Source organism: Pseudorca crassidens, chromosome 4 (genome assembly GCF_039906515.1).
Source record: "Pseudorca crassidens isolate mPseCra1 chromosome 4, mPseCra1.hap1, whole genome shotgun sequence".
In the NCBI taxonomy this organism is placed as follows: Eukaryota; Metazoa; Chordata; class Mammalia; order Artiodactyla; family Delphinidae; genus Pseudorca; species Pseudorca crassidens.
Genome location: NC_090299.1, coordinates 117,852,852 through 117,877,597, shown reverse-complemented (window position 1 = coordinate 117,877,597; position 24,746 = coordinate 117,852,852). Strand labels below are relative to the sequence as shown.

The 24,746-nt window shown below is 37.7% G+C and overlaps 1 protein-coding gene across 8 annotated transcripts in view; it reads right to left on the bottom strand.

Annotated features, from left to right (window-relative positions):
* Positions 1-24,746, bottom strand: part of ARHGAP24 (Rho GTPase activating protein 24) — a 771,185-nt gene that overhangs the window by 48,956 nt on the left and 697,483 nt on the right. For 7 of the 8 annotated variants that reach the window (XM_067736519.1, XM_067736517.1, XM_067736518.1 and 4 more), the window contains 2 exons: positions 21,255-21,377; positions 2,569-2,776 (listed from right to left, as the gene is read on the bottom strand). In XM_067736519.1, coding sequence (XP_067592620.1) covers positions 2,569-2,776; positions 21,255-21,377 — 331 coding nt within the window. Of the gene's footprint in view, positions 1-2,568; positions 2,777-14,177; positions 15,039-21,254; positions 21,378-24,746 lie in introns of those variants that run through there. The other variant, XM_067736520.1, reaches the window with a different exon arrangement.

Below are 24,746 nucleotides of genomic sequence, written 5' to 3'. Positions count from 1 at the left end.
ATTATCAAAAGATAAGGAAATTTTTGTGCAGCATGAAATTAATTAAAGATCTTTCTCATTAAATTTCTGATTATAAAAGTAATGCAGGGCTTCCCTGGTGGCGCAGTGGTTGAGAGTCTGCCTGCCAATGCAGGGGACACGGGTTCGTGCCCCGGTCCGGGAAGATCCCACATGCCGCGGAGCGGCTGGGCCCGTGAGCCATGGCCGCTGAGCCTGCGCGTCCGGAGCCTGTGCTCCGCAGCGGGAGGGGCCACAGCAGTGAGAGGCCCGCGTACCGCAAAAAAAAAAAAAAAAAAGTAATGTATAGTTACTGAATTTACAGTATAAAAAAGGGGAGAAGGTCATTCATTATTCCACAAAATTAATGTTTATCTTTTGTTATATTTTCTTTAGTCTCTATGAACTGATCCATTTTTATACAAAAAAATACATTTTTCTTAACTGGGATCACATTTTATATAAAGTTCATTGTCAGCCTATAGTTACAGAGGAATAATTTTGCTTACAGGGCACATCTTTCACAAGTATCCTTAAATATATAAAATATCCCCCTAAATTGCACATATTAGCAAAGAGCTGTTAAAAGAACCAAATTTTAAATGCCTGTGTCAAAAGAACTTTTAATAGATAAATTTTGCTATTAAGGTCATCTGCATATATTTAGGCCATACATAAATGTAAAGAAAAAGACCACTGAAATTTTTCAATGTCACATGAGTTCATTGTACAGGATGTTGTTTATCCCATAATCTGATATTTTATTTTGAGGATTCCATTGACAAACTTTTTTCTAATTTTGGAACAAAAAATTACATTTCTCCTAGATAAACCATTGTTTATATCTTGCGGACAGGCCTGAACTATGGAGCTGCGGATTTTTTTTTTTTTTTTTTCCAAAGTATAGAATAAGACATGTGGCTCCCCAACCAAAAATATATCTGCATTTTTGAAATTTGTTCTCTGACCCTAGTTTTGAATTCATTTCTTTACCACCACATTTAATTTTTCTCTCTCAGAGGGAATTTATGAATCTTCATAAACTGTGACACTTTTTGTAAAAAGGTGGCATTTTGATCAATTAATTTATCCTGTCTAATTTTTCTACTTATTATCTAATCAGCATTTTCCCAAAATTTTAATAAGTGAATAACATTTTATTATATTATATTAACCACAGTCTATTGCTAGAGATAATAGATTGGAGTTCATTCTTCACTATTATGGAAATTGTAATAAGCAACTTTGTGCTTCATTTTTTTCCACATATCTGATTTTTTTCTAGGACTGGACTTTCCTGCTTAAAGGGTCTTGAAATACATTACCAAATTTCTTTAGAAAGACTATGATGATCTGTACTCTCACCATCAGGGCACCTACCTCAACACACCTTGCCAGCATGATTGTATCACTGTTCGGGGTTTTGTTAATGTGACCAGTAAAGGGGCATCAAATGAGTTACCATGAATTTTTTGGATTGGAACAAGCCCATACTCTCAATGATGCTTCCTTTATCTCATATCATGTATTCAAGAGTCTTCTTGTCTATCTGTCCTGTAGATCTGTCTATCCACACGATAATTCTATACTTTCAAAGAGAAATACTACTTAAGCAGGTAATTTTCAAGTATCAAAACTATTCTTATCCACAAGTCCAATACTGAGAATCTCTCCTGAAAAAATATTCCAAAAATAGAAAATATTTATATCAATTGTGTACTCACTACAACATTACTTGTAATAGTAATAAAGTCACGACTTAAATGTCCAAATTTATTGAAGCAATTATGAACAATATACCTATAGAGTGAAATAGTTATTAAAAATTATGCTTACAGAGGTTGGCAATGATCAGATGTTAAGTTAGAATATGCTGGAATAAAAGGGCATTTTTCAACTCTTGATATGAAAAAAACCCTGCTACAAATGTTGAGTTAATAATATTAGGATAAATGACTATATTTTTCTACTGAATTAAAAAAATTGAACAGGAAGAGGTAATTTACAAAATATTATCAGTGTTCAACTCAGTTAGTGGAGTTATGGATGCTTTATGCATTCTTCTCTGCAACTTCCATTATTTCCTGAATTTCATCATACTATATACTTCTCCTTGTTTCTTTGCAAATCTATTTTAGATTAAGATGGAGCTATATATTTAAAAATGTAATGCTTTTAATTACATTGCCAATATCCCAATCTCTGTTTATCAACACTTTTAATATCCCTTAGCTGAAAGAATTCAAAGAAACATCAAACAAGAGAAGACTCCTATTCTGAAAATTTACTTTTCCAATGTAAAAGTTTAATACAGTTTTAATTTAGGGCCAAAGGAAAAGAATAAATAATAATATTTTAAGGTGGGGGGGGGGAGTATGGCAGAGAAAGACATCTAAAGTATCAAATTTTTGACTCTGTAACTTAAAAACAATCCATCTTTGTGAGGCCATATAATCCATCTTCTAAACTGTTACAACATCAATTAAGATTATGTCATCTCAGTTTACTGCAACCTTTTGGTTGAGTTTGAGTGTCTCAGTGAAGGATGGTTAGTGAAAACTTGAAATCTACCTGTCAAAGGATGGCTTCTCTCCACAGTCAAAGGCATCCTGCAGCTCCTTGACAAGGTTAGCCTGGCCCGGCAGTCGGAAGAGACCCTCTTCCTTCAGCCCCCTTTGTCGGATAAAGTCCACGCACTGCTCCACCAACATTGGAGCCAGACGGTGTCCGTATCTCTTCTCATAACGGACAGTATCTTCCAGTTTCTGTCCAAAAATGCCTGGAGAAATAAAGGATCACAATGAATTTGAGAAATTCATCTTTTCTCACTTTGTTTGCTTTCTTTTAAAACTCAATGTAAAGGAAAAAGAAAGATTGGAATGCTAGCAAGCATTTCACGTCTGGTACTTAACATTATTACAGAATTAAATTCATTATGTACAATTCTTCAAATGAAAAGTGTTTACCTTGTGCTGTCCTTTCCCCCTGTATTCCATATTTAGCCCAAAACTGAAATGGAAATACGGAGTTTGAGATATCCACTTTGAAATAAGAAATATTGCAATAAACATAATTTCAGTTTTGGGTTTTCTTTTATTTTTTCCTTTTGGGAAAAAACATATCCAAAAACTTAAAAACAGAAATATTCTGTAGATAATAGTCAAATTCTACTTCTGTTACAAGTGTAAATTTATGTCCAATTTTCATTTAGTTTAAATATTATTCATGTCTCTGTTCACCCTTTTTTTTCAATCAAGAGATGATGCCATGATTATAATTAAAGGGATAAAACCATGAAAAGAAATGCAGAATTTTCATCCATATAAAATATTTCAGACAGTGTTGGCTCTTTAAAATATTAAACTATTAATTTATTGGAAAGAGAAGTATTGGAAATACGAAGCAGTGCATACTAAAAGTGAGGAGACAGGGTCATGGTGGTTTGTCCTAACAGGGAGGCATATATGATTACACATTGCCTAGAATTGTCAGCACGTGGGGGTAATAAAAATCAAAACAATTTTGATCAGTTTTATCAATGATTTTTAATGATTTTTAATTACCTACAAATGATGCATTTCTTGGTGCATGCATTTGGTACCCCACTGATTAAGAAACAGTGCCTCGGGGCTTCCCTGGTGGCGCCGTGGTTGAGAGTCCTCCTGCCGATGCAGGGGACACGGGTTCGTGCCCCGGTCCGGGAAGATCCCACATGCCGCGGAGCGGCTGGGCCCGTGAGCCATGGTCGCTGAGCCTGCGCGTCCGGAGCCTGTGCTCCACAACGGGAGAGGCCACAACAGTGAGACACCCGCGTACCCCGCAAAAAAAAAAAAAAAAAAGAAACAATGCCTCTAAAATATATTATTATCAGTTGGTAATTTGGAAAAATGATCAACCAATGAGAAAAGAGGGAGAAAAAGAGCCAAAGCAAATGTGATTCCAATGTTTCCAGACGGGGTGGCTTTAATGATCTTATGATTTTCATAAAAGGGGAAGAAAAATGAGTGTCCCATGTTGAAACTATGTAAGACTCCAGAATGTTTGGGGAATATTTCAAAAACATCAGGTTCAGAATTTAATAGTAAGAACATATGCTTTACCTCCCTATATGTAAAATAATTTATATATGGATTCAGTAATGCAAAACCATCACATTCCAAGCAATAAACACTTGCTACCAAAGAGAATATTCTTAGCCTAAGTAGAAACAATAATACAACAACAAACCAAACTATTGTACACCTGGTATCAAATCTGGCACTAATGGTATCCATATATTCCTTCTAGGAAAAAAGATTGAGTTACCTGTTATTAATAGTCAAATGCATATAAAACAGAATTAGAAATTAGCTTAGTTTGTAGACTTTGGAACAAGCAGTTTCTCTATAACGGTGTGTTAAACACTTTCCCCTAACTCAACAGATATTCACACCCCTATTTTCTCTTGTTATTTTTATTTTCGTGGCTGGAAAATTAAATACTTCTCCTACTTCCCAAGAGTCTTCTGGAGTCTCTAGGAAGACTTGTTTATCTTGATGAAAGAGAAAGATATAGCTGGAATTGCCAATCATGACTTTTTCCATCTTGAACTTGGACATGCTACCTGTGACTAACAGTCATCTTTTGACCATTAGGCAACAGCCACAAGGGAAAGGCTGAAAGATTCACAGAGATAACGGGGCTGAAATCACTGAACCACTGACCCAATACCAGCAGCAACTCCTTGGAGATTTTTTTTCAATGTGAGAAAAATAAGCCCCTGTATAAGTCACCATTCACTGGGTTTTCGGTTATTTGCAACAATGCTCATTTCTGTATGAAGTGGTGATAATGATTTTGAAGCTCTTCTAGTATTTTAATAACAAAGCTTGAAAATTGGTTATGAATGAAGAATACCATATCTTTTCCCCTGAAGTTCTTTGATGCTTATTTGCCTGGGATGTTTGGTTCTATCCTGCCAAAATTGAGGAGATAGCCTTTCAGAGGCACTTATAAATTATATTAAAACATAATGTTGGGCTTCCCTGGTGGCGCAGTGGTTGAGAGTCCGCCTGCCGATGCAGGGGACGCGGGTTCGTGCCCCGGTCCGAGAAGATCCCGCATGCCGTGGAGCGGCTGGGCCCGTGAGCCATGGTCGCTGAGCCTGCCCGTCCGGAGCCTGTGCTCAGCAACGGGAGAGGCCACAACAGTGAGAGGCCCGTGTACCGCAAAAAAAACCAAAAACCAAAAAACATAATGTTAACATTTGGGAATAAATCTTACATATCTGATTTTTTACTTATTCTTTTGGACTGATACATTACATAAGGTTTCTCCCTAAATCCAGCAGAAAATCTACTAAAGATGTTCCAGTTCAACTTCTATGAGCGCTACAAATGAGAACCAAACTTCCAAAATTTGGTTTTATGCAGTAATGAAAAACAAACATTCTTTTCTTAAAACTCTCAGGATTTCTTTTTTCCCCAAAACTCAAGGATGTGATAAAGGACACAGTAATTTTTGCTTTAGATGGGCACTCCGTTTTTTTTTTTTTTTTCTCCCCTTGTTACATATAGGCTTGCCTATATGATAAGAATTTTCTTAACAGGTATAGTAAGAAACTAAAAGCCAAAAGCCCTAACATCCTTTCATGTATTAGGTACCTAATATGCACTAAGTCCTTGACATATATTCTCTTGTTTCCATAATAAATATACAAGGTAGCTATTTTATACCTTAGGAAATTGGGCTCAGAGATATTAAATAAATCACCTAAGGTTAGTTACACAGCACCAAGTGGCAGAATGGAAGTCCATATCCAGATTTAGTCAGGCTTAAAAATCTTTGCTAGTTCCTGAATACCTGTCCTCTTCCACTTTATTTAATCCCAATTATTATGTGTCCTCATTTCCTAGTAATTTAAAATATTAATACATTCAAAAAGTGAAGAAAATAGCATATCCTTTTTGTGCTCTAAAAAATGGTAATAGTTAGGATGTATTTATGTACGCCAGGCATGGGTACTAGAAGTTTACCTGCATTTCTCTCATTTAAAACTCTCAGCATTCTATGAGGTGGGTACCACCATTTTACTGAGGACGAGATGGAAGTATAGAGTGATTAAGTAACTTGCTGAATGTCACAGGGCTGGTAAAAGATGTTGCCAGGATTTGATCAAGGCTGTTGAATTTCAGAGCCTCTGTTTGTGTATTATACAATACTGCCTAGTGGGTATAATGGCTGAAAATTGAGTTACAGAGGAAGAAACATGTCTCTTACTAGTTTTCTGACCTCAATTCCTGTCATCACACTAGAAGTGGTGATTTCTGTTGAGAAAATGGCAAATTTGGAGGGAAGTCGGGAAAAAAAAAGGAGAAGGAAAAAACTCAGCATCTTGCGCAACAAAATGATTTCCTTAATATAAAGAGCTATGCCTATTTAGCAACAAAATATGTAAAAGAGTTTAAAAAATGTAGACAGTATGTACACATACTTAGAAATTCCTGTGGGAAAAATAGTAATTTTCTGCTGTTTATCTGGTCTTGCAAAGAATTAGGTAATGATTAGATGTATACTTCCCATTCTGTAGCATTGGAAATAGAATGTCCCAAACATCTCTGACTTACAAAGGTAGATGGTGAGTTAACTTCCTGTGTGAGAATGTTTTTTTGTACAGAAAGGTAGGGGGAATTCTTTTTTAAAAGCTGCTTTAGTTAGAATTTTCTTTGAGGGAGCAGTGAAACTTCCAATTTTAAAATTAACAAAAAAGCACAAGGTCATGATCTATCCCCAGCTAGCAGCATGGAGAAAAGGACACATTGATTAGTAGATTATTAACAAGAATATTCCCTGTGGTGTGAGTCTTGTAAACAGTTCCAGCTATGTCCATTTAAATTCTCAGAGAGGTTTCACATTCCCTAACAAAACCATCCTTGGAATTTCTGCATATTTCCCCTGGAAGTACATTGATGGTGTCATGAAGCATCACTTAGGACGTGACTTTCCACTAGACTGAGAAAGTAAATTGCACAGGTAATTTTATTATATCTGTGGGAGGCTGTTTCAACTGGAGGGAGAGACAGGAGAGAGAAAAAAATATAAAGAAAATCTAAATATCTTCTGGATTTGTGAGGTTTCTCCTTTATGTGTGATTTATATACTCAATAGCTAGAGGCAGCCTGTGATGTTTTTCAGTGTGATCTAAAAAATATACTCAAATTCTACCCATCCTAAAAGATAAATAAATACAAACTAAACATCTTTGTACTCTCTGTGCCTTGTCCCTTTATTCACTCTGCTCCTTGATTCCCAACTAAGTATAACTCTGGCTCCATTTCATCACTTTCTATCTTCTTGTCAACCTGTTACAATGTGGCCTCTGACACCGTCATTCCACTAAAAGAGCTTTTTCTATAATTACCAATAACTACCTAGTTGCCAAATCACTGACAGCCAAATTTATTTTTTGCATTACTTTATGGCTCACTCCCTTTAAATCTATCAATCTCACTCTTCTTCCTGACACTTCTCACACCTTACGTAATTCTTTCCTTCAAGAATACTCTTTTCAATCTCGATCCTCAATATTTCTTAAATGACTTTTATAGAGCTGGGTTCCCAAACCAGGCAAGGGCTGCCACAGTGATCTTAATAATATTTAAATCAGATTATGCCTCTCTTTTGCTTCATTTCTTCCCATGGTGCCCCCTGGCCAACCAAACTCTTTTTCATGAAATACAAATTCTCCACAATCTGATCTCTGCCTCTTCATCCACTATTCAAAGTACAAATGTTCAGGTAGCACCCTTTCTGTGCCAGGCACTGTGCCATATCCACGCTCACTACTGCTGCTTCCTCACAAACAACACACTCCATAACTATAAGGAACTATTTGTTGTTTCCTATATGTATTATGACTTATTACATCTTCACGTCTCCTTCTAGAAGGTAGGTCCTGCTGTCATGAGCCAGCCTAGGAAAACTTATCCTGCAAGATTCAACTCGCATCCCCTCCTGTGTTAAGTCCTTACTAACATTCCCTCACCCCCATCCCAGACACAAAATTTGCTATTTTCTTCCTTGCTTTCTTAACATATTGCTTTGTAATTGTTTATTTAGATGCCTACCCATACTGGACTAGTCCCTCACCAGTCAAAAGAAGATTGTACTTTCACAATTATTATAATAAAACGATTATTTTACATTTATTATTATTGTTCTAAATGATATTGGATAACAATTTATACTGTATATTTATCCTATAAACTTAAAGGAGGTTTAGGTAAATTTCCAAAAGTACTGCAGACATAAGGACTGAACTGGGAACATGAAAGACTCCAAGGCTCATACTCCGTCTACCATAGTGTCACGGTCTGAATGTTTGTGTCCCTTCCAAACTCCTATGTTGAAAATCTAATGCCTATGGTAATGGTTTTAGGAGGTAGGGACTTTGAGAGGTGATTAGGTCATGAGGGCAGGGCCCTCATGAGTGGGATTAGTATCTTCATAAAAGGGACCCCAGAGAGCTCTCTCACTCCTTCCCTTTCAGCCCCTTGCGAATACAACAAGAAGTAGACAGTCTGCAACCCAGAAGAGGGCTCTCACCAGATCCCAACCATGCTGGCCTGATCTCAGTCTCAGTCAACCTCCAGAACCATGAGAAATAAATTCCTGTTGTTTAGAAGCTACCCAGTCTGTGGCATTTTGTTATAGCAGCCTGAATGGATTAAGACACATAGGTAAACTCTCTTGCTTCCTGGAACTTAACACCAAAGTGGGTAAGGATTGAGTGTTCCATAAACATTTGTAGAATTAATGCATGCATTAAAATAAAATACTTCATCTCCTCAATTAGAGGAAATAAATGACTAACTCCAAGGTAAAATGAAACTTATCAAGACTTCTCAGGTTGTGGCACTGATTCCTATAAAAACGTGAAAACAAAAAAGTCTTTGATTTGTTGATGAAAAAGGCAGAAGTTAGATAACTTCTCGGTTACTACTTAAATTTTCTATTATCAGTTATTTTTCAGAGTTCCCTGTCCCTTCCATGCCATAGATTACATGCTAAGTCATATAGAGAATTTGCTTTTACTTATCCTTCTGCTTACTACAACCCTGCTAACAGAATAAGTCGCGGTGTCACCAGGATTGTAATAATATTCAATTAAAAATGAACATTTGCCCATGGTAAATGGACAAATAAAAATAAAAGACATCCAATTTAGTACAGAACTAAGAAACAAAGACAGCCAAAGCTTACTTCAGTCTGTTACTAGCACTTTCTAAGCAGCCAACAAATCTTCTATGGATAGAAGACTTAATTCAAGAAGCTCAGAATCTATAATAACCAATGAATATATGGTAAAATCTTGACTCTCCTTGTAGTCAGACTGGAGAAAAATAAAGGCTTGAAAAAAATAAGCAAGTGTAATAATGTGATAATAGTGACCCAATAGCATTGGTCTTAGACCAGCAGAGGAATTATACTCACCATTTACATCCAGGTACCAAGCCATGCAATATACATGTATTTTCTTATTTGACACTCACAAATATTCCGCAAGGACATCTCCCTTCTACAAATAGACTCAGAGATGCTAGGTGACTTGAAGTCACATATCTAGAAAGTGGTAGATCTGGGGTATAAACACAGGTCTATACGACTCTAAAAGTCTTCCTTTTCCACTACGTTATGTTAATTCAATTCAGACATTTTTTTCCCATAGGGATGCTGACTACTCTTTTAGGATCATGTAAGAGAAAATGTGTTTCCATAAACTTCCAAAGACTAAATCTGATTTCATGTAGTTCAGATGAATCACTGCCTTTCCAGATGAGTCCATGGTGAGTCTTTTATTCATAAACTCCTCAGACTTCGTACATAATTTGTTGTAGTGCTTATTACAGATTAAGTAATTACTTATTTTATATGTTTCTTTATCTTCAAGGAATCTGTGAACTCATAGATTCCAGGAAACTTGTTTTGTTTGCCTTCTCACCCCCAAAATCACTTGGTAGATGCTCTGTAAAACTTTGACATGTGAATTAATGAGCTACTCATTTATAGCACCATTTAAAATTATATGGATTTGGATAGTAGCATTCTGTTGGACAAATCAATTTTGATAAATGTGACTACAACATATACATTAACTTTTTTATGCTTTAAGGTTAACCATCACTTAATGTATTAACATTTTCACTTATAAACATACCATCTGCATATACAGGGAAAAATAGGTTCTGAGGACAGATCAGAATACTTTAAATTACTTTAAAGAAAATGCTGGTGTTATCCACCACCTCTGTAAAGATATTCTATTTTAATTCACTACTGTCTCTGAACTAGCAGAAAAAGATAAGTAATAATACTATACTTCACCAGCCTGCAATAGATCTTGAATCCTGGATTGAATAGACCTATTGCCATTCTTAACTTTGAGAAGAAATAAACAAATACAAATATATATTTCTTATCACAAATGTGCATAAAAGCACTTGAAAATAGCTATGAAGATAAGGTGACCAGGTGGCAGCATATAAGAAATATAGGGGCTATAGAGTAAAGAGTATAACAGGTGAACAGAGAAGGCTTGATGAAGAATTGAGAGCCAACAATGACTTGAAGACAGTGTAGAGTGTGGACAGACTGCAGAGGAGAGAGAGCATCACTGCGGAGGGTGCACTGAACAGAGCAAAGAGGTATTACAGGAGATGGGTTCAGGGAGGAAGAGGGGATAGTCTGGGGAATTGGAAATAGTTGGAATTATTTAGAAGCCCTTGACAGTTGCAAGAAATGGGACATCCTCTTGGGAGCAATAGGGACTCATGAAAAATTACTAAGTCGTGGAACATTGCTTGTTAGTACTGTTTCAGGAATACCAACTGGACGACGCTTTACAAATGAACTGTGCTGCAGGAATTTGTGAACAATGTTGGGGGTGAAAAGAGGTGAGGATGGATCCTGTCTTGAAGAGCCACTTCTAAGGTCAAAGTACCTTGTGTGCATAAAGCCATAAAGGCACAGACAACTAAGGTGATGGAAATAGAAATGGAGGTGAAAGTATATAAAGAAGGAAGAAGCAATGGGGCATGACCACTAAGTTACTGTCTAGGGGGAAAAAAAAAAGCACTGGGGAATTAATGATTCTTTATCCCCAAGAAGAGCACGACTCAGGAAAAAGACAAGATAAAGTTAGGGTTTAAAATTTTACTTTAGTATGTTCTGTGATCACAACAATCTTAAACCAGCCAGACCATTCTGACTAGAAATTAACACTGACATCAGGACCCAAAGTGTTCCAAGTAATCAAGAGATTGATTAGGCTCTGTATATTACATAATAGTCTTATGGAGGTAAAAAATATATAGTTTCAAAATCCAAAGGGTAAAGAACACATTGTAATCTTTATCTCACCAGAACATAAATCCAAAGCACCACTCTCCCCACCTAATAGATGGTTCACAGTGCATAGATTTTTAAAACCACTGAGAAAACATGTCCAGAGACCTTTATTAGTAGCTAAACAAAGAAACAGAGGGCAGTAAAGGACAGAAGAGGTCTGTAAGAGAAAGGAACTCAGAGCAGTGAGTTCCAACAGGCACAGCATGCAAGCTGCAATCCCACCAGGCCTCTGGAAACTTTAACTGAGCTCCCCTCTTCATTCTGAGGGCCATTCTGAAGTGCTGAGCTGCCTCTTCTGTCAGCCGACCCATAACAGTAGTAAAAAATGTTTTAAATGTGGATCAGGAAAAGCAGACGCATTACCATTTTGCACTTCTTGGTGCTTTTCCATGCTTCTTGCACCCTCCCTTTTGCTTTCATTGAAAGGACTTCAGTGGATGCTCTCCAACAGGCTTGGGAGAGGAACTCAGAAACCCCTGTCCACTTATGGAACTCCTGGAGTACCCAGGGGATTAAACAAAGCACAAAACGACACTCTCTTCTTAAGGTAGCATGGTTTGGGAACCCGGGATTGAAAGAAAAGTTCATTCTTTTCAGTGCAGGACCTTGAATAAAGATCTAACACCCTGGGCTTCACACCGCCGCTGAAAACAACGGCTAGTGTGGCACAGAAACAGCCTCGCAGCCCAGCCTCAGCCTGGCGCCTTCCTTCCCAGAACCTCACTGCCTAACTGTGGTTGAGCAGGGAGAGGGAACTTAACACAGCTGAATGCCCCCTGCACCTCCTCTCCTTTACGGTTCTGACAGTAACCAGAATGCAACTTTGTAAAATAAAAATCTGTTAATCCTTGACTCAAATGCTGAACATTCTTCAGATTACTAAGACTTTGCAGAGGCAAGGACAATAGTTTAAAAATAGCCCACAGGAGATGATAGATGGAAGCTGTTCCCCACTCTCTGGTTGCCATTTGCCAGCCCATGGGAATTTTCTTCTTCTTTTTTTTTTTTTTTTGCAGCACTGCCTTCCCTCATTGATATTTAAGGAGAGAGAGAAGAGGACATAACGAACAGCAGTGTTAGCCAGGGTTTTTGAAGACATGCTATATTCCAATATGGGAGGAGAGAAGGTGGAAAACGTAAAAAACACTTTGCTCTGCATTTCGAAGATAAATTAATTGTCCCCAGAACATTTCATGTTACAAATGAGCAGTAATAACCTAGAAAAGTAGACCTTCTCTACATGTTTGGATAAACCCAATTTAGTTGCTGAGTGGTGGGAGAACCAGAAGAGGGGATGTCCTTTAAGCAATTAATCCCTAGCCTTTTTCAGTTTCTCTCATTGCCAATTTCTCTATGAATTATGCAATCTTACAGTAACCATGAAATCTCTAAAGATCTATAAAACATGAGACACATATCTCTCTTTAATTATCTTTGTGGATGAGAGAGGAATATAAAGTAACACCTGAATTCCTTGTTTATAATATATGATAATTCCTTACTTATAATATATAATAATGATCATAGCCAGATATTAACTGCTCAAAGGAAAATACTCAGAAGGAGCAAGGTTTAGTTTTAAAAAGTTCCCACTATATCTTGCTTTAAATATACGGTTTTTCTTCTCTTCTATTTTTTGTTGATTACTAGATAGAGAATGTTGATTAATAGGTGGCAAATTAAAGAAAAAAGGGAGAAAGAACAACCTTAGATGGGACTCAAGTCAGCTCCTGATTAAATTATTAGGTTACAGTACATGACTTTAAAATTATAATTACCTAGTTCCAATTTAAATAATCATTTGATTTAATTATTCCCATTTTAAAACAAAAGGCCATTTTAAAGTATGTTGATACAGAAACATTTTATAGAAATATTTCATTTTACCTATGTTGTACCCTTTAACTCCCCCTACACAAATCAATACTGAAATACTTAGTTTCTTTTTTTTTTTTTTTTTGCGGTACGCGGGCCTCTCACTGCTGTGGCCTCTCCCGTTGCGGAGCACAGGCTCCGGACGCGCAGGCTCAGCGGCCATGGCTCACGGGCACAGCCGCTCCGCGGCAGGTGGGATCTTCCCAGACCGGGACACGAACCCGTGTCCCCTGCATCGGCAGGTGGACTCTCAACCACTGTGCCACCAGGGAAGCCCTGAAATACTTAGTTTCTTTTATTGATCCTAAGCTTATATTTTCCCACCCCTTGTTCCTGATCCTTCATATCTTTGCCCTCTTCCAGTGCCACCTTATGATATATTTGGAAAGCCAAGGTGACTCCTATTTCTTATTAGTGTTAATCAATATGGTTCAAAGCCTCCTGAAAAGGGGTCACTACAGATAATCCGGTTATTACAATTTTCTCAGTAGGGGAGGAGAGGCAAGCGCAGGCAGCCAGAACCAAACCGATGTGATGGGAGCGCTGAACGGGGACTTGAGAGGGACTCAGTTCAAGGCGGGAACAGCATGGCTGCTTGATTTGAGTCTGGGAACAGCCCAAGGTAGTCTCGGCCCCTCCCCTCGGCATGGTCCGGCCAGCTTGTTTGTTCTCCAGCAGTCAAGGTGATCCCTTTAGGACCACCGTTCTTTAAGTCCCGCCCACCTGGCCCATTCACAGGCAGTAATAAACAGATCAATAGGAACCTCGAGAAATAAGTATAGACAAGCAAAACCACACATAAACCATTCTTGTACAGTTTTAAGCTCTTGGCTTCCAAACTCCCACTTTATCTGAGCGTAAACTGACCTTAAAGCATCAGAAAGATATTTTAAAAGGACATGAACATATTATGTACCTACCTTTCCGAAAACTAAAACACCGTTTAATTCTTCTGTATGTAGTTTTAGGAATGAAAGGAGTAGACGCCAAGGCACCTGAGGGGCGCCCCCCAGTACTTCTGTCTTCAGGCATCATACAGCCCCCAAATTCTGAACCCGTTTCTGGCTCCCTTTAAAACCTGTCTCTCTGTGATATCGGGATCCCACAGCTACTCCTTCTCATGTTTATTTGTTGAAGTGCTGTTTCCTAGAACTTGAAGATTTTGATCATCCAGGTCCTGAATCAGGGATAAGTTAGCACCTCTCATTTACTTCTTTTTGGCAAAAAAGTTCCTTTTTTCTTGCCTAATCCCGGGAGTTTTTGAGGTTTTTTTAATTACTTTTTTTGTTTCTGCAGACATTCCAAAATGTCACAGCAAAAAGAACCACAGCAAGCAAGCGGCACCTCCCATTCCAACAGCAGACTTTTCTTTCTTTTTTTTTTTTTTTTTTATTAAGAACTGTCTTCTCAGCTGGAACTGGGGGGACTGAGATTCTCTGGAAAGGTCAGCAAATAGCTGTGAGCAGGGGAAAGAGGAACAATGACCAAAAGGCCCCTGAGGGATATTTCAGTACTGTCCTTGCTGGCTCCTTTTATCTGAGCAAAAGGGGAGGCAGATAATGGCACCTTCTCCAGAAAGCATTTCGGTGCATGACAGATTCTTTTCAAAGAACTCCCCTGTTCCTTTTATAGCACCCCTCAGCCTTTGATGCTCTCTGCGGGCTTCTCCCTTCGGTCTTCAAACTCCCGGGGCTCCCGAGGGAATCGCCACGTCAGAACAGTCCAGTGCCCGTTCCGGGAGAGGCTCCTCCTCGGATCCGTGTAGGAAGCAGCTCTGCAGGGAGTTTCTCCCCCGCTAGTCCAGTTCCTGCTCCCCTTTTCTCAAAGAGAGCTGGGCGGGAGCTGGCAGGGCTGCAGCTGCCTCGTCACCACGCTGTGGCTGCGGCTGCCTTCAGTGCCCGCCGGTCACATGCAGCAGGTGCAGTCACAACAGTGTGAGGGGAGCAGGGAGAGTGCCCCGCGGCCGCCTGAACCCCTTGTTTCTTCCTTTGCCTTTGCAGTGACTCCCCTGCTGGCTCTGGTCTTGTACATACCTTTACAGCTGGCTGCCTCAGTCCCTCCAGAAACCAAACAGCCCCAAACCAGCCCCGAGGGGGTCAACTTTTTGCCCCTTCCTTTCTGCATTTATTCTCTTCCTATACAAGATTTTTTTTTTCAGATACTTTGCAACTGAATCTATTTGTGAGTCCTGATGTAAATGTGCATATCGTTAAAACATATGTGTGTGAAATAGAAAACTGTTTAAATTTAGCAGCAAAGATTCTGCAGGTATAACCACAAAACAAGTTAACTCATATGTGTGTGTGTTTATACGTTTTTATACATATGTATTTGTCTGGCTATGGTTTTCGAACCAATCCTGCTTTCATCTTCTCCCCTGATCGTGCATGCACCCGCTGCACCCCAGCCCCTATGTCTACCAACACCCTTGGTCCCAGTCACTGAACAATTTACTCACTGGGTTAATCATTCATCCACTTGGCTGTTCCATGAGCACATTTGGAATGCTAGTGCTTTAACCCCAACTGACCCCTAAGGCCTCTGGGTACCTTCCTAGCTATTTAGCAGGAGCATTAAAAAAAGCTGTGAAGAGTATTAAAAAGATACTCCCTTTAGAAACATCATTACTCTGACTAGCATGCCCAGATAGGTAAAATTTTGTCACTGAGGGAATCATTATTATTTCTGCCCCATGGTTCGACCATTGTTTTTGATTTCTGTGTCACAGCAGGCTGCTAGGAAAATAAGGAACTGTGAAGTATAACTCAGTCCCACCGAGACAGTGGCAGCGCTGGACAAGAGGCACCTTGGCCCACTGAAAACATCACTTCTCTGAGCATTGGTATGGAGGGAATACATGTGATCGCAGGACTTTGGAGTTGGAATGAATCTTAGTTAAAAGAGTTTTGTCCAACGTTATTTCACAAGTGAGGAACCTAAAGGTGAGGGGGTAATATCACTTACCACAGATCACACAGTGGTCTGTGTCAGAGGCAAGACCACACAGCTTCTTAATTAACCACTGCTTGCCCATGTGCTAATTACTCATCATGAGGATTATTCACATTCAGTATTTTTACTGCCTTGGTAAGTCTCTGACTCAACTCTTTTCATAAGGAGACAGAAATATACAGGAAGGACCTGATTTTGTTAGCAGCTAAAGTTAGGCTATGCCCTCAGATCTAATGAACAATTAATGAATTTTCACCCTCCCCAGATCCTGGGCTGGGTACTTCCATATACATTGCCTCAAAAACAATCCAACAGAAGCCCAGTGAAAAAGACAAGAATAACCCAAACAAACAAAAACAGAACCCTAAACGTTTCCAAAGTTAAATACATGTTTTGACATCTCAACTTCTGGATTGGACTTTTAAGCAGAAACCATGTGCTTCTCAGCATCATTAATAGGGAAGCATCTGTTTACAGGGGGGTTAATCAGATAAATGAAAGTTGAGGTATCTAGATTCAATACTGAACTAAGTTATCAGGCTTGGTTGTTAAGAGAGGGTGTCTACATTTTGCATTTCCCTGGTTCCCCTCCTTCATCTGAGTATTTGTAGTAACTTTGGTTTTTTTCATAAAAAGAAATATCAAAGTCCTATATTTTATGATTTCACTTAACAGTTTTTAATTTCTAAATATTGAAAAACTAAGCAAATTCCTCAGGTGTCACCTATGTTTTAATCAAATGTCTAATATTGAAATGGTAAAGAGGGAATATCTTACATGTATAAACAACCTGAATAAGCTTCAGTGCCTCATGAAAAACTTTAACTATTTAGAAACACAGGTTGTAGAACTGCAATATAGACAATGAAATGCCCTCTCTACAATAAACACATTTAAAATGTATCCGGAGGTGGTATACAGAGCTTGACAAATCAGGATGAAAAGTCACCTTCCAAATGTCTTTACAGATGCCATTTAATCAACAACCACAACAATCTTTGAGCAGTGGGAAGGAGGTTGGAAGCCAATAGGTTTTTATTTAGGATTAACTGTCTTGGATTCTATGACTAAGATAGGAAGGGGAAATGTATTCTCTAATGAAAAGCAATTATGACAATTCAGGAGTTTTTTAGCAGCTTTACTGAGATATAATTCACATATCATAGAATTCTCCTGTTTAAAGTGTACAATTCAATAGTTTTTAATATACTCAGATATATGCAATGATCATCACAGTTAATTTTAGAACATTTTATCACCTAAAAAAAGATCTCATATGTTTTGGCTACCAACCCACTGCAAACTCCTTATTTTCCCATCCCAGTCCTAAGCAATCACAAATCTACTTTCTGTCTCTGGATTTCTCTGTTCTGTACTTTCTTATAAATAGAACTATATATATATATATATATATATATATATATATATATATATATATAGTCTTTTCTGACTGGCTTCTTCCATCTAGCACAATGTTTTCAACGTTCATTCACGTTGTAGCATGCATCAATACCTCATTCTTTTTATGGCTGAACAATCCATTGTATGACTATACCACTTTCTGTGTATCTATTTGTCCATTGATGGACATTTGGGTGTTTCTACTTATTGGCATTTAGGAATAATGCTGCTATAAATATTGATGTGCAAGTTTCTGTGTGGACATACATTTTTCATTTCTCTTGGGTATATACCTAAAAGTGCAAATGTTGGGTCATATGGTAGCTGTATGTTTAATCATCTGAGGAACTGTCAGACTGTTTTCTAAAACAGCTACATTTTAAATTCCCATTACCAATATGGGGGGGGTTCAATTCCTCCACATCCTTGCCAATACTTGTTATTACGGAACTGTTTGATTCTAGCAATTCTAGTGTGTATGAAAGAAATGGTATCTCACTGTGCTTTTGATTTGTATTTCCCTGATGGCTAATAATGCTGAGCATCTTTTCATGTGCTTATTGGCCATTTGTATATTTTCCTTACAGAAATGTTTATTCAGATTCTTTGCCCATTTTTAAATTGATTCTAATTGGGTCAAAATTTTGATTTGTCTTTATTTTTGAGTTGTTAGTTCTTTACATATTATGGGTAGAAGTCCAAAATCAGACATATGATCTGGACATACTTTCCTCCCATTCAATGGGTTGTCTTTTCACTTTCTTGATGGTATTAATTCAGATATTTTTGAAGAACTCAACTATATTCATCCTACTTGTCAACTTTTAAACACTTTTGTTTTTCATATACTGAAGAATATACTATCAATAAGGCACGGACTTGTAATTGTGGGTTTTTCACTACCATAGTAGAAGTAATAGATCAGCTATTGTACAATAAAGCAGGAAGAAGCTCATAGTGAAAACACACGAGTTTTCTTCCTACTTATGTTACTCACAGTATGACACTTGGCAAGTCATTCATTCTCTCTGGGTCTTAATGACCTAATCTACAAAATGTGAGGCTGAACTAACTGAGTGGTTTTAAAATATTCTTGGGGAGGGGGAAGGGTAAGCTGGGACAAAGTGAAAGAATGGCATGGACATATATACACTACCAAATGTAAAATCAATAGCTAGTGGGAAGCAGCCGCATAGCACAGGGAGATCAGCTCAGTGCTTTGTGCCCACCTAGAGGGGTGGGATAGGGAGGGTGGGAGGGAGGGAGATGCAAGAGGGAGGAGATATGGGGATATATGTATATGTATAGCTGATTCACTTTGTTATACAGCAGAAACTAACACACCATTGTAAAGCAATGATACTCCAATAAAGATGTTAAAAAATAAATAAATAAAAATAAAGTAAAATATTCTTAATTGGTGAAAAACTTATTTTTAATGAAATATTAAGTGGAACCCCAATACATAAATAAAATGTTTCTCAGTCATATAAATTTATTGTTTACAACTCAAATTTGTAACATTTCTTTAAAATTCAATCAGTAAGTATAGAGGGGCTATATTAATACAAACATTTGAAACATGAGATTATGGGTGACGTTTGCAATTTTCTATCAGGGTCAGCATTCGGTTTGGTTGTGTATTCTCTAACAACTTTAGGAAATTCCGATATCAGATGAATTACAAAAGATTTCTTGCAAATTGAATGAGTACTTTAAGAGCTTGCCTTACAATCTCATTAACACTCTTCAATTAAAGCAAAGAGGGCAGGAGAAGATTTATTCTTCAGGGTATTGTTTCTGTTGTAAGTGCTCTATGCTAAAATATATCTCTTTAAAGGTAAATTTGAATCAGCATTTGCAAAATCCCTGAAGCACATTCTGCAGGATAAAGTATACAAACCAATCAGCTACTAGAGTATTCCTTCCAGGTTCATAAATTTGAAGGTTAACACATAGATCCCACTAGGATCACCTGTGATACTCCTGTGCTGATAGGACCTCCTGTGGCCACTGATTTGGTGAAGTAAACTGGATCTCATTAATTTTTCTTGAGAAAAGGACAGATGGAAGAGGAGGAATGGGAGAAAATAATCCTTGATAGAAATAATCCTTCAACAAAAGTACCACTTTCAGCAGATATTAAGAATCTTCCTGAACTCAGGAGCCTCAGAAACCTGATAATGGAGGGGAAACAGGAAATTTGAAAAGACATATCCTTAGGCTTCCCCCAAAATCCTTGACCCTGAGGGTAGCAGAAGACCTCTCGCAGCTGAGTATGTATCTCTCATGAATAGTCATGATGAAGAACCCTCTGCTAAGGCACTGGGATGGGATCTCACCCACCGGCCTCTTCAAACATTTTGAAGTCACTTACTAACCATTTTAGTATATGAATAGGGCGACCATACAAGTTGTCACCCAAACTAGAACACCGTGAGAGTGAGAGGTAGCACTGTCAATAATTAGCCTGGGACAACAGTAGTAAACTACACTGTTACCAGGCAAACTGGGATGAATGGTCACCCCGGTTAGGAACCTCCCCCTCCCCCAAGAGGAGATCCTGCTAAAGGACAGGCAGTTTGCAGACATGTACCACTACTCTTGTAAAATATCAACATGTCTTCCATGAATCTTTACTATTTTAAGTTTAACTTAACTTTTCAACTTTTTAAACTAAGCTTTTGAAGTTATTCTAAAATGTAAAGAGGTCAGTCAGCTTAAGAAGCATCGGATATGTTAAGGGAAAAAAAATTCACTTCTGAATTCAGGGGGCTGACAATATGCAAAAGAGAATATAAAATAAATATAAAAGTTCTAATTGCTTTAATAGATATGAATTTGATTTATATCATTTATTTTAACTACATCAACATAAAATAACTAGGCTTTACATTCTTGGAAATACATGTTGGTTATAGATGAATATTTTGGGGTCCTTATCTATTTGGTTCCATTTATTGGATTTTTCTTTAAATATGTTTTCTGTTTATATCACTCTATATTACTTGATAGAAAAGATCACATCTTTTATCCTTCCTTCCTCCTTTTAGCTCTATTCATAGCACCATGTAGCTTATTCTTCACATGATATATTCTCTACACTGTATTAGCTAACAATTTTAAAAGAAACTTATTATCAAATCCACAAATACTTTCCTGATTGCAAAGTTGCAAAGCTTTTTTTTTTTTTTGTCACTCTGATTACCAGCATATTTTCATCCAATGCTTTGCCACTCCTCTTTGATACCACTGAGCATCTGGGGGCTGAAATCTCTTCCAAAACTAATAGTCAAAATGTTTTCTTCCCTGTATCTACAGGTTATTCACTAATCTACATTTATGATATGAGGCTCATAACTATGTATTATTAGTAAAATGGAACATACAAGATAAAAGAAAAATATTATCCCTTTTTATAATTCAAAATATTCGTGGAAGAAGGTTGGTTATTAATGATATTTGATCTAAACTGAACTTCTAGGAGTTACTTAGATATGTGACTACAAATAAATTAGTAGTTTACTATTTATTTTAACATTCATCCATTTGAAAGTAGGTGCTGATAGTGACACGGGCTGGGGGAAAGGATGAACAGTTTTGGCCTACCTTTCTGTTTTTCCATGATTTTAAAATGCACTCACCTCCTCCAAATGGTCCCCATATGACTCGGCGGATGGACTTGACCCAGTCTTCCATATCATTCTGGGTGCTCGCCATAAGGAGGTAGCTCTCATGATTTGCTGTCATCCGATCTCGATCACCTCCTGTAAGAAGACAGGAACATTAACACATGAGTATGTGCTCAGCCGAAGATTCCCCATCAGCAGCCTCCTAGTGAATCCCTGAAACATAAACTGTACCTAATGCAGCTAGCACTAGGTTCTACCCAATGAATCAGAAATATTTACCATGGTTTCATCATGGGAAAAAAAAAAATCTGCTTAGAAGGGAAAGGCTCTTATGTTTCCAAGAGAAAGCCAGCAAACAAATGTCATTCCCCAAACAAAGCCTAGCTTTTTGTCCTAGCAACAACCCATAGGCCTGTATTAACTCATAATCCAATCTATTCACACCGTACTGCTGAATAGAGAAAAATAGCAAAAGCAAAATGAAAGATGGAGAAATGGTCCGCAGAGCCTGAGTTTTCATTCCAAGCAAGCGCAGAACAGTCTGAGTCTGCTCAGGGCACACAGTGAGGCCACCGGGCTTATCATGGTTGAGTACGAGTCCCAGGAAAGGGAAAAGAGCCACATGTGAGAATCTGCCCCAGAGGTCCTCCTCTGTGCTCTGTCCTGGAAGGGGAGCCTCTTACCCCAAATCATACCTTCAGGGGGACACACAGAAGAAGACACAAGCCTGGCCAGTCTCAACGGCCAAATTAACACCCCAGATGGCCCTGCCACCTAAGGGTTAGCTTTAGGAAACCCCAGCAGTACCTCCTTGCTTGCTGGTTTCTCTTACCAGCCCCGCTCCCCACCCCCTCACTGGTCGAAAACAACTCATACACTTTAAAACCTTTATAATCTCTAAAATCAACTTTGAAATGCTGGAGATCTATAAAGCATTTTTATGCTTAAAGGAGCATTTCTGAAAACAAGTATCGGTGACTGCACTGCTTCATTCTCTTTGAAAAAACTAGTGTGGTTCACAGAAGGAATAATTAAGAAAATGGACCATTAAGTATTATTTAACTGAATTCTGATAATATTTCAGCATTATACTGACTGCTAAGGTGCTCAAATAATCTATGAACGATTTAATTTTCACTAAGTGCTGTAAACTTGCAGCCTTGGGTTGGACTAATTCATACCGAAGTGTTTTGTTTGTTTAAGACATTGTCGTTGTTTGTTTTTAAGTGGAGCAGACAGATGCCAACTGTTCTAATTCACAGCCCTTCAGTTCTGAGAGCCAGGTACCGCATGTTGCAACTGAAGGGGCTCAAAAACAATCTCCTTTGTGAGGAGCGTGCAGCCTCCAACAGGCCCCGCACTTCCTATTCTTTCACATCCAATCTCATTCACAAAGCTCTGAAAACTCTAGGCATTTGAGTTTGTGATCTCTGAATTTTATACAAATGTCCTAGGTTGAGAAATACAACTCTTCTAGCATTGATGCAAATTAACAGAACAGGTGCAAGGTCAGAGAAGTGAAATAACTTTAAGCCAACCAGCTGAATAGCCAGCATTGGTGTTTTACATTTCAATACAACTGAATTTGGGGGTGGCATGGGTGAGGGATGCCATCAAATCAGTTCCCTAATGTTTACAGATCTCTTGAATAAACAAGATGAGCCTTCTCACTTTAAAGAGAACATATCACTATTTGGGAAACAATGACTTTCTTACACCTCTAGGTCTAGCCTAGGTCAATCATCACTTTAAGCAATTTATGTCTGAAAAAGCATAGGCTCAGGAAATCAGAGAAAACCCTTCTGAAATCGCAATTCTATATTATATTAGCTGTTTAACTTCTGGGAAAGCACATAACTTCTGGAAACTCAGTATCTTTAGTCATGCTTTAGAAATAATAATCCCTATCTAGTAAATTTTTGTGAGAATTAAATGAAATGAAGTTAATATACTAGCACTATGTTAGGCTAAAAGAGAAATTCTGTAAATATTAATTCAGTCTCATTTAACTGCCTCCCATATCTACAAATGCAAAAAGGACATATTATATTTAATTTGACCTCAGAGACATACAATTAGTGTAGTATGCTAGTGAGTGCTTGGGAACAATTAGTCAATAATACACATATACAGGAGTTTTTATAGAAGGCTGTCTTTCTTTGATATATAACAATGCACATTAAAGTTGTATACTGTGCATGTAGGAAAATTTGCCACACATTAACATGCATATGCATGGCTGTATGACATATAAGTCACAGAAATAAATAAATGACAAAAGAAAAAGATGCTTTGCTTGGCGTGGCACAGTACTAAAATTTATTCTGTTTTCTGATTCACCTGTAAAAAATTACCATTTTGAGATCAGAATATTTTAATTATTGTCTTTGCCTGGAGGATGCTTAGCAATTCAGACAGTTATACCCTGCTGTGTCACTCCCAGCCCCAGCAGAAACAGTCCTAGTAATGAGAGTGAGTGACAGCCACTGGAGTGTGTTTCTGCCTGAAAGCAGGGAAAAAAGAGAATTATAAGCACAACTGGCCATTATCCCCTGACTTTTCATTTGATTCCCTATCTCTGCCAATGATGCTGTGTGTCTGACCCCTGAATCTCACTTCGACTGCCAATCACAGATATGAAATTCTCATCTGTGAATTTCATCCATGGATATAGATCTTGATTCCTCAGTGAATTAGCAAAAGACAGGGAGAAGATTTAGAAAAACTTTTTTCTATGAGTCTCAGTGGAAATAATAGACTCATTGCTAAGAATGTGATTAAAACAATTGGAGACATTTATATAGATATGAACTAAATTCTCCGTACTAAGGTTACATGATTTCTAACTGGAGAAGCCATTTGTTCTAATTCATAATCCTTCAGTTCTGAGAGTCTGGTATTGAGCCTTGCAATTGAAGGGGCTCCAAAACAATTTATTAAATGTATAATTTGATAAATGAATAAACTCAATATTGACTTTCAGCCACATGGATCAAGTTTCACTCTGTTTGTTAATCCTTTACGGGGCTCAATGTTCGATTTACCTATTTGTGAATCTAAAATTCTTTCCAAAGGTGAAATTTTAAAAAGCAACCTTAAGATGTAATTATCACTGGAGTGAAAGTATCATAGTCATCTTCAATCTATATATATGTGTATATAAGTATGTATATATTATTACCAGTATACATTTTCCACTCTTAATTTCTGCTTGAACATAAATATCTATGCAGTGTTATTTTTATTTTTTAATACTACTCTAGATGATGGTGGATTTGCACACATTTTAAAAGACACAATGTATCAGTAAATTGTATACACCTTCTAGATGTTAGCTCGGGTTGGTAGCAATGCTTTGGTGCTAGGGTTAACACTTCAAGCGTCTGTGATTTTAAGTTAACCAAGTAGGTCACATCATTCAATCTTATTTGTTTATATGTAATTGAAAGTATGTGTACATTTCATTGGAATCTTCTATATATTTGCATTTGATATGAATTTTTG